Below are 11,661 nucleotides of genomic sequence, written 5' to 3'. Positions count from 1 at the left end.
ATAAAAATTTTTTTCTTTTTTCCCTAAATTTTTCCCGGAAAAAGTAACCCCAATATTTTTTTTGGGTTGACCCCCTTTTTAATGGTTATGTGGTTTTTCTTTAAAAAAAATTCTTAAAATCGGTTGACTTCACAGATAATTTTGGTACAATTTGAAAGCAGATGCTTTAACCTATAACCGCATGAGCATATTTAAAAAAAAATGGCCGTTTTCATTGAAAAGCCTCATGTTATAAGTTCAATTTGCTATGAAACTATAAAAGATGCTTCCATACCGATTAAATTTAACTTGACAGAAATGTTGACTAGACAATGGCCTTTGTAACGGCATGCTCAATCTAAAATGTCCTATTACCATGTCAACGAGGGGACATCTCAAAAACGACAAAAAATAACTATTTTGCGTTGACTTTTTTCTCAGTGCTGCAACTTTTCAATGGACTGAGATAGAGTCAAAGGCTTTTTAGTGTTGGTTTCACGTTACCTTAAGATTGACCTGAGGCCTTTTTAGCCTCTCACAAGTCCAAACTTTTCTTGGTGTTGATGGGGGCTACTGTCCCCTTTAAACCCCCAAGCAGAAAAGTGCACCCCCCTTCTGACACCCTCTAATGTGTCTTTTTGATAGTGGCGGCGCCGAAAATGTGATCCCTTTTTAACAACATTTCGCAACGAAAACAAGAGTTTGGGGCATATAAATTTAAAGTGCATTATTTTCATTATTTGATGCCTCAATCAAAGGGGTGGGGATGCCTCAATCAAAGGGGTGGGCTAAAAAGGTGTGAAAGCAAGTCCCCTCTATGAGCTAGGTAATTGGTTAAAGCATACCAGGGTTTACTCACGAGCTAAATTATATGATATACTTCATACTGCATTTTACCACCATGGTATTCGCTTGGGGATGCAGTTTAATTATTAATAATCACAGTGAGAACAACAAAAATGTACGACGCGGTTGAAAATACTCATCCTTAAAACTGAAAACAGATTCTAAAATGGAGATAAAGTTATCAATTAAATGAAAGTTTGGTGGCTGTGTTGCTGTGTCCGCGACCCCCATAAACGACGGAGTGCAGGGGACACTAGAAAAAAACCCTGAATTTTTCTCTCTTCCTGACTCAACACTGCCGGCTGAATACGAGTTTGTCTTCTAAAAATGGTGAGAAAATGGCAAATTAATGTTTTCCGGAGTTGGAGGCCATTTTAATTAATTAACTAGTACATAAGATAATCTGCAAGAGACAATGCACGAACTAGTGTTTATCAAACCATACTTATTACATAGGTTTATAAAACTAAAGCAAACAACGCAAAATATTGATAATGTAATATTTTAATTATTAAAAAAGTAGTAGAACATGATTGATCGATCCCTGTTTAGGTTCCTCAGTGTGGTTTTATTTTAAGAAAAAGGAATTCAACAATTCAGTTGTGGATTGAGAGGCATGAGATATGATGTCCGCAACATTAAGCATCTAGATACAAAAGCCCGCTTTGTAAATATAAATGAAAAAAGAAGAGAAAAAAGACACATATATCGTATATAATTAAAAACCACGACAAAAATTCGTACTTAAAATCATTGACAATTACTTTGTCATACTTAACTTTTGAAGACAACCGGTACTTCAGTTTTCTTTCTAGTTCATTTCAAAACATATTTTCATTGAAAATAATTATATATAGATTTGTTGATGATGACACTGTCTCTACATTACCAGTTCAGTAGAAAAGTAAACACACAAAACAGAAAAAAGCAAAACTCTTATTTTATAAATCGTAATTCCGACATATAATAAATTGAAGATTGTGGCCCTTACATTCTTGAAAAATTCATAGAATAGAAATGGTCAAGTATTGGTTGATACATGATTATTCCCCAATTGCCATTGGTTACAGCCATACGCAGCAAGACCTTCGCTGGCGTACACTAGACTTTAGACTACATGTCTACTTTAGTACTTGTAAGTATCAAGTTCTACCATATATAGCATTAAAACCACAAGCCTAAGACAGTCAACCAAAATTAAACTAAAACTAAATGATATAACATATCAATTCTGACACTCTACAAGTCGTAGCCACGAGATAGTTAAGTCGTGCGCACGAGATAAATAACCAATCAGATTACACTATTTATATGAATTTTCCTAATTAACTGAACATGTGCTATAGTACAAGGATGCCCCTACTTCACCTGCCTGTAAAATAATCATTTACAAATACAAGACAAAATTGAAAATGTTGCAGGCTCGATTTGATTGAGCCTGTTCATGGACGGTAATGGAAAGTACAAGTTACCGCCAACGCCCCATAGCACCGGCTTAAGCAGAATTCAACATTTAACATGAACTGGTACTATTTTGAATTTTGAAACATCCGCAGATGTGTTCATATGACGGTTATCATGGAACCTTCAATGTGACACGCAAGTGCCATTCCATGATAAGCGGCATATGGTCCCCAAGTAAAAGAATGCTTTTGCCATTAGCTTAAACCATAGCTTATTCCTTCTAAATCATTCATCAGACAATGATTTTACATGAAGTGTCATGTTTACCTTGATCCTTAACTGGCTTCAAACATCCTTATAGGCTATCTACAGTCCATGGGCAGTCTCCCTACCAAATTAAATAAACCAGGACTAATTCCTTCTCAAGTTATCGTATAAACAAGGTAAACAGGCCGTTGTAAGTACAAACTGACCAATTCTTATCAGAATTATCCCCACATAGGGCGATAACTTAGTCAAAATTAATGTCTGATTTATGGGCCTTAGAAGGTGATTTTCTAACATAATCCTAAAGACATGTATCAAGTTTTAAGTGGACACTAAAGTATTTTCAAAGATTAATGTCGCATATAAAACTTTAAACAAATTTTTTTCTAAGTTTAAAAAAATCATAGTGTAATCTGATAGGTTAATTATTTCGTGCCCACGACTTAGTTATCTCGTTCCCACGACTTAGTAACTAGTGGCCACGACTTAGTAACTCGTGGCCACGACGTAGTATCTCGTGGCCACGACATAGTATCTCGTTCCTACGACTTAGTATTTATTTTATTATTTCTTATAATGAAATAACCAAAAATGCAAGCATGTAGAATTTATAGACTATATATTATGTCAATTTAAATGGTGTCTGAGATATACATATATGTAATTATATTCTATATACACGACAAAATATACCCATAAAAACCGAAGACAAAACGTTTTTTTTTACAATTCTAATTGAGCAATAGTATAAAGGAACAATGTCAGTTATATAATTATAGTATAATCATTCACTGATCTCACATAATATAAATAAACTCTTATCGATTTGACACTTCAAATTCTATAACCTATTTAAAACATGCTGATACGTAATGTTTTAAACTACCAATCAGAATTGAGGGACATACCGAACCGAATTTTTAATACCTATACATAAATACCCTTAACCGAACACACAGGCACCCGTGAACTACCAGCAAGGTAAGACCTATTTGTGCTCTTTATTTATATTTTTACCTAATATTATCATGCTTAAAGTGTCTTTAAGAAATTTAAGAGATTAAGAAAAGACGAATCAGAGAGAAAATTTAACGTTTTAATCAATGTACGTGTTATGTAATGAGTGATTAAAGAATACTTAATCTCGACAAAATATCAGTAAGGCACAAAGGTGATGCAAATGCATTTTCATACTCAAGTGTATACGAAATACATGCATATCAACAAAAAGGAATTATATGTGTCAAAGTGCAAACTATAGTTATCGCTATATTCCAATGTAAAATACATATTCAATGCGTCACTTACTTAATAACACAATCAATGCGTCACTTGCTTTATATTACAATCACGGCAGTACTTACAAAATAACACAATCAGGGCAACACTTATTGAATAACACAATCAAGGCGGTACTTATTAAAAACACAAGACAGCACTTACTTAATGCGACAATCAATGCAGCACTTACTTAATAACACAATCAGAACAGCACTTACTTGATAACACAATCAAGGCGGTACTTATTAAATAACACAAGGCAGCACTTACTTAATAACACAATCAAGGCAGCACTTACTAAATAACACAATCAACCTGCAGCATTTTTAAATATTACAATTAATTTGATGAACAGTTTTGTACAACTTTGTTGTTGTTGTTGTTCTTCTTCTTCTTCTTCTTATAATTTGTTTTGCCGGTGTTCTTGAATGTACTTGATGTTTTAAATGAGGTTAGGTTTAATGTCAATATAATGGTGAATTGAAAAGACTTATTTTGAATGTTCATTTTTTCAGACTGATTGGCGATTACATATGAAAAAGACAATGGAAAAGACAATTATATCCGGATTAACATTTTTCTTCATCGTAATTTTATATATTGATGGCGGCCTTTGTGTGTGTTTGAATAGCACACACTTCAAAATGACAGGTACTTCCAACACCATTATCAACAATAATTGGTTCTTCAATTGCACCGGTGCCAAATTCTTGGACATGTCCAACAACAAATTTATTAAAGTGGGGAATAAATCATTCGACACATTGTGGAGAATTCAAGAGCTAAATCTCGGCTATAACGACATTTCTGTGATAGAGCCGGAAGCTTTAGCTATTATGCGTAGCCTGGAACATCTTTACATTGATCATAATAAACTAGTTGAGCTTCCATTGGACTTCTTTATCAACAAAAACAACTTGATCTCTGTTGATCTCTCATACAATAACATTACACATATTCCTCTGGCAGTGTTTAACAACAGTATGATAAAACTTGATAGAGTATTACTTCACCACAATCAGATTACAGCATGTGAACCCTGGGCTTACGTTAAACAAGCTATACGACTTGTAGACGTAAGGTACAACCAAGTGTCAACATTCACCAATGACGCTAATTGGACATACACGTCCAGAACTGTTTATGACGAGGTAAATTTTACATATTTTATGAGAGAGTGTTAGATTGTTCTGTAAACCAAGCAAATCTGACGTAACTGTATTCACAAACTTCAATTTTCATCACATTTTCAAATAAAATAATTACAACTGCAGTCGGCATTGTGATATAATGTTTTTTAACCAGGACATCTCATTGTAAAAGAGAGTATACAAATTTTGTTCAGCTTCAGGTCCACAAATGTGGAACCCCATTTTTTAATGAATCAAAATCATACAATCGTACATTTATGCATAACCATACACATCATACAATAAATCATTAAACATTAAAAAAGGAGACATAGGATTTTCACATTACATTTATAATATGAATTTTTAAATTGATAAGATAATATAAAAAGAACGTTAGAAGAAAACAATGGTTTATATTTGCATTATATAATAATTATAAACATCTATCCTGGACCTGAACTCAACCAGAGCACGACCTGTGGCCTAGAAGCTCCAAAACGGTCTTCCTGCGACAACGTGCGCCCCAGGCCGTGTCAGTTGCACTCCCGACCCTCGACCTCCAAAGGTTGTCGAGAGTCAGGAGTACCCCCGACTTCACGATGAGCCAATTAACATACCGGTGGCACAGGCCATAGTTCCAGCAATCTTGATATCTATATTATTCTGTATCATATCAACATTATATCATTTCATATCAGCATTAGAAGTCTAAAATAATTGTGTTTTTAAAATATACTAGTTACCTGAAGTTTTTTTATGATGTGTCACCAAAAATATATTTATTACATTATTTTAAAAATAAGGCCAAGAAAACACCCTATATATGTATATGGCACTGCTCCGACTTTGGATGGTAATATAGTTTATTATTGATTTTTTTCATGATAGTTACTTTCCTTGTGTTTTAATAAGAGGTAAAAGTATGTTCAGATACTTATCAATGAGGAACTGTAATGTCGTAAAGAGTTTGATAGAAAGACAACCTACTATTGAATTTATCCCAGTTACAAGAAGAATATTTGATATACGTTTCTACATTATAAGGGAAAACTAACGTTTTATGAAAAGTTTGTATGTTAAACTTTTGGTTATTATACCTACACGTGTAAATATACCTTTTTGCAACAAGAAAAATTTAATTAAATGTTTCACCCGCTTCCTTAGGATCAGTTATCCCAAAAACAATTTCTTCTTTTGAGAGTTCATAATCTGTAATATTCGGGCATTTAGTTTTAATGAAATATTTTAAAGTCCGCCAAAAAAAAGACTAACATACCGACATTCATAAAACAAGTGTAAAAGTGTTTCGTTAATTGCCCTGCAAAAAATGCATGTATTAATTTTTTGTCATCTTTTATTCCAATCTTAGTTAAATAGGTATTTGTTGCTAAGATTCTATTTATTTATTTGTATTGGAAGTATCTTAAGTTTGTATCTGATGTTATTTTGTTAACAATAGTATAGGCTTTATTCCATTCGAAAGTGTCTGGTAAAAATAGTTCATGTTTCCATTTATCTTGAGATTTCGGAACTTTTTTATTTTTTACAAATATTTCATAAATAGAGTGGCATCCCTTTATCTAGGAATTATTGGTTTATAAGTGTTAGAAGTTTTAGTATTGATAAGCGCTCTTAAATGTCCTTCATATTGTAGGATATTTATATTAATTTGTAAAATATTTGTATAGATTGTAAACTATAGAATTGACCATTATTGTCAATAAATCAGCGACAAAACTTATACCATTTTGAAATAGGTTATTGTAAAAAATTGTTGTTTGGATTGAACCAAATTGGTTGCCTGATATATTTATTCCAATTTAATATTTGTACTTTCGAATAAAACTTTATCCATGATGTAAAGACTTCGAACTCGGAAACGAATATATAATTGATTTGAAGGAAAAAAAACGATAGATAAAGCAATATGAACTGCGTCGTATCCACACATTTTAATAAAAATTCTGCCCCGCTTCGAGTTGCAAGTTCGCTATAACTTTTGTTTTACAAAAAAGTTGTGTAAGCAACATATACCGAACGAAGCGGAAAATAGTGTAGCGTGTTAATACATATATCTGGTTTTCAGTCATTTCCAACAAAAAGAGTTATAAACAAAATCATGCATTTTTCGTTCCAAGATGGCGGCGTTTGTTTACATTTTGTAGGATACGACGCAGTTTTGATTCCCAGCCCTGATAAAGTTTCTAGTTCTTGGATAGCTTTGTTTGATTGATTAAAAAGATATATAATCAAATGATTGATTTTCGATAGAGCCATCGTTTTAATAACAGTTATTTTCCCGTACGGGGTTAAAAATTCTTTTAGACAATTGTTGCAGTAATGATTTTATGTCTTCTATTTTTATCGTTATAGTTAAGACTAATTATATCTTTCAGATTAAGTGAGTATTTAATTCCGAGAACAGTAAAAGTTTCTTTTTCCCACGTCAGATTTTCTCCTAATTGAAATTCAATATGACTTCCTTTCATACTTCCAAACCAAATAACTTTGTTTTTTCTATATTAATGTGAAGGCGCGAGGCTCGGTTTCGGTTGTATCCCGATTAGATTTTATTAAATTGGGCATGTATTTACTAATATAATTTCGATTTTCTTGGGAACAGAAATATTAAGTAGGTTTTTCTTTTGATCTTATTTTTAATCCTTCAAATTTCATTTCTCTTATCGTATTTAATTCGTTCATTCTAGTTCGGATTTCATCCTTATTATTTTGTTCATTTTCCTGAAGTTTATTCAAATTTTCGATAAGCCCTTTTTCTTTTTTGTCTGATTGATTTTTTAAGTTGTGGAATATGAAATTCATTTGCCGCGAATTTCCATAAGCAATATTACAAAGAAAAGTTGGTTATAATATTAAATTTTATATCAATATCTGTAATTCTCTCTAAGTTTTGATTTTCTTCAGGATAAATTTGTTTCGTTTCCTTTACAACATTTTTGATTTGTTCAATATATTTACTATCTTTCAATAATGAGTAATTAAATTTCCAGAAGAGCTTGTTTCGTTTTATAGTGTTTCTTATATTATAAGACAGACAATATTAGAGTGGTCATTTCTGTATCCTAGATTCATATACACTTGAAAAAAGATTTTCAGAGATAGAAAGAAATCAAGCCTACTTTATTTGCTAAGATTTTGAGTACGCCATATAAATTTTTTAGTTTCGACATGATGTTCGCACCATATGTCAATAAGATTAAATTCAGCTATAAGTTCCAAAATCTTTTCTCTGGTCCGTGGATTATTGACATGAATATAATTTTTTGAGTCTTTTTCGGGATCAAGAATTAAGTTAAAATCTCCTGTCAAAATTATATTACCATTATTAAAATATTCTATATCTTCCTTTATATTTTGGTAAAAATTTGGGTCATCTTTTTTTGGACAGTAAATGTTAATTAATGTAAATCGTTTCCCTTGAAATTCAGTATCAAGAAATATAAGAAATATTTTGTTGCCACCGTTGTCTTTTCTAGATATATTAACTTTAAATTCAAAATAATTATTAAAAAGAATCGCAGTTCTCCTAGACTGTCTGTTAAATGAATTAATAAAAACCCAAAAAACATTCATACCCCCACATGGTTCTAATATAATTTTCATCAGACTTTGTACAACGCGTGTCTTGTAAACAATAAATACTAAATGATTTTTGCTTTAAAAAGTTGAGCACATCTTTTCTTTCTTGTAACCCAGCTAGCCTCTAGCAGTTAAAAGTTAGAATTGATATATTGTCATTCATATTCATTTGTAAGATTTATAATGAAAGAGATGTTATTTTTGTTGGAAAAACAAACATTTGTGAAAAACAAACATTTGTGGAAAACAAACATTTGTGTATACAATTTGTTTCCATTGATTATTTTTGTCATTGTTATGCATGCGTTATTTTTTTTTCTTATTTTAAGGCATCAACAGACCTACGATATAACTTAATCACCGACTGGCGAGACTCGTATTTACAACAGTACAAATCACCTTCTGTAGAAAGTTCTGGAATTGAAACATTACTGGTTGAGCTATTACCAGACATTCGTGAAAATCCATTATCGTGTGACTGTTATACTCATCATTTGGTAAAACGTGTCCGGATGTCATTTTTCAGGTGGTCAAACAGCGAGTATCTTGACATATCATGTTATAATCCTCCAAACTTACGAGGAAAACGTGCTTTCTATGACGTGGCCCTCACTGAACTTGTTTGTAACATAACGAATGACTGTCCTGCAGGGTGTCTATGCCAAGACAGACCAGAAGATGGCATACTGAATGTTGACTGCGGCGATTTAAATATGACTGTTATGCCAACAGTTTTACCAGTAAGTCCATACAATGACATCCATGTGCAATTGGGAAACAATGAAATCAATCAACTATCGAACGTAACTTACTTACAGTACGTTACAAATTTGTCAATGCCTGGTAATTTCCTTACCGAAATCCCTGATTTTGTCATGGACGAATTGGCAAGAAAGAAAAATGCAATGGTTGACTTCCGATACAACTCGCTCACAATGATCCCAAAAGGAGCGCAAAATATAAAGTTCGAAAACACCCAGTTTCAAGGAAATAACCTTGAGTGTTCATGTGAAATGCTCTGGATGGTAGAATGGATCAATCTGGCACCTAGATACGCTGATAAAAGTCTAAGCTGTAAACTTGATGGAAAAGTGTACAAAATAACCGATCTTAATGAAGATATTTTGGAATGTAATGAAATTGACAGTGTTATTCTCATTGTTGTACTATCCCTGGTTCTTTTTGTTGTTATTGCATTGTTGATTACCGCAAAACGATGTCCCTACGAGACGAAAGTACTTATATTCAAAATATTTCGTATTCACCCATCTGATAACAAAGAAGTGGACAATAACGCTGACAAATCATATGACATGTATGTGTCGTTTGATGATGACGATCCCTATGTCACGCAATGGGTCAAAAAGGTTCTGTTCAAACAACTGGAGGAAAAGAAGCCTAGATATAAGTTAAGTGTTTACCAAAGAAATGGTCCACCTGGCCCAGAAGCTGATTCCAGATTACAACTTATTGATGAAAGCAAACGTCTTTTAATAATTCTGAATGAAAATTATGAGAATCACACGTGGTGTGAGTACGAGCTTTGCCATTCTGAAACATTAGAGCAAAACGAAGGACGAATCATATATTTACTGTATGACAAGGTTGCAGAGGAAATTTCGAAGAAAGAGCCGTGGCTATCTAAAATGAAAGACAGAAAAGTTTTCAAATTGCACGAGAAAATGTTTTGGTCAAAAATTCAATACGAGCTTCCTATGAAACGTATTTCTAATAATAAGCCCAGACCAGTACGACAACCAGAATATGCAAACATAAACGTATAAACAAACTATGGCATTCTTGCAGACAGCTAATTGGTTAATCGTTTGTCGCTGCTTAAGTCTTAATCAGATATTTTGCAAAAGATTAAAACTGGTTTGTAAATTGATGTAGTTTTTACTTTGGTTAAGATTTAAGAATCGATCTTATGATGAAAACCATTACTAATTTCAATTCACTATCATTTTATGTGACTGTCAGGAAAAAAGCAATATTATATGTGTTGCATGTTATACCAACAAACTGAAACGCTCAACAAATATATTATTATGCTTTATAACCTTTTTTCCTTTAATTATGTTTCTGAATTGATATGATTTATGAATAAATTGTCGCCCATGAAACAGTTGTCATTGACATGGTTTACATTTTCAAATATTTCACATTAGCTTTAGTTATTGCCATTTTTGTGTGTGGAATGAGTATTGCTCCTAAATATATACCCTTAATTATATTTTTTTAGATATACATGGATAATATATTCATTTATAGTTACATTAGCTAGGGAAGGAATTACTAAGCTTTCTACACAAAACAAAACACAAAAAACAATCGGCAAAACGAGTCGCTAGTATACGGATTCTCCTTGATGCACTGCAAATGCGCATGCTTATGTTTTCATTATTATTTCATTTTTGTTTGTTTGTAATATTAATGTATTCCTTTCCTGTCCTATTATTATTATGTATATAATGTGTAGCAAACTAGAATATATGTATGTTACCTAAGTATAATGTACATATGTATATAGATTGTGTTTTCTTACTTTCCCAGATGAGCGTTATGACCAATATCGCTTCATCTAGGCGAAAAAGATAATTTATACGAGGGTGACTCAATATGTAGTCAATATGTAATGCAATATGATGAATAAATATAACAGAAGAGTAAATATTTTACAGTTTTCTATTTCAACCCTTCGAAATAATCTTCTCTGTTTCAGACGTTAATCCAACTTTTAAATGGTTTAGGTATATCTTTCAATGCTTACTAGGAAAGAGCAAACAATCAAGAGAGAAAACGGTGGATGTTTAAAAACAGTCACTCTTTTTTTTCTTGGAAAAAAGTCAATTTCGTACAGTAGTACATTTGAAGGAGCCTTTTACAGGCCTTTTATGCCAGTCGGAGAACGAACTTTATTGAAGTGTTTTTTATTCAATTTTTCTTAACAGAACATCTTTATAATATTTGGATGTGACAAAACGGTCTCTAGAAACGGCCTCTAGGACTTTGGACCGCAGTTCCACGGGTGTTGAAAAAAACTTACTTTGGTGACACTTATATTCGTGTCATTTTTTTTAATTTAAACATTCACCTCGAAACAGTTGCATTTGATACTTCATTGTTGCCATAAATATTACAAATGTCATTT

General features: G+C 32.4%; 1 protein-coding gene across 1 annotated transcript; it reads left to right on the top strand.

The window, feature by feature from the left end:
* Positions 1-3,444: 3,444 nt before the first annotated feature.
* LOC132738304 (toll-like receptor 2) lies at positions 3,445-11,174 on the top strand. Its single transcript, XM_060725781.1, has 3 exons — positions 3,445-3,477; positions 4,293-4,928; positions 8,840-11,174. The coding sequence occupies exons 2-3, from the start codon at positions 4,311-4,313 to the stop codon at positions 10,292-10,294; spliced, it is 2,073 nt and encodes a 690-aa protein (XP_060581764.1). The 5' UTR covers positions 3,445-3,477; positions 4,293-4,310; the 3' UTR covers positions 10,295-11,174.
* Positions 11,175-11,661: the final 487 nt, after the last annotated feature.

This window comes from Ruditapes philippinarum, unplaced genomic scaffold, assembly GCF_026571515.1.
Source record: "Ruditapes philippinarum isolate M1 unplaced genomic scaffold, ASM2657151v2 ctg18731_1_1_1_1, whole genome shotgun sequence".
NCBI lineage: Eukaryota > Metazoa > Mollusca > Bivalvia > Venerida > Veneridae > Ruditapes > Ruditapes philippinarum.
Note: the sequence above shows the minus strand (reverse complement) of the source record. Positions and strands in the feature narration are given on the sequence as shown.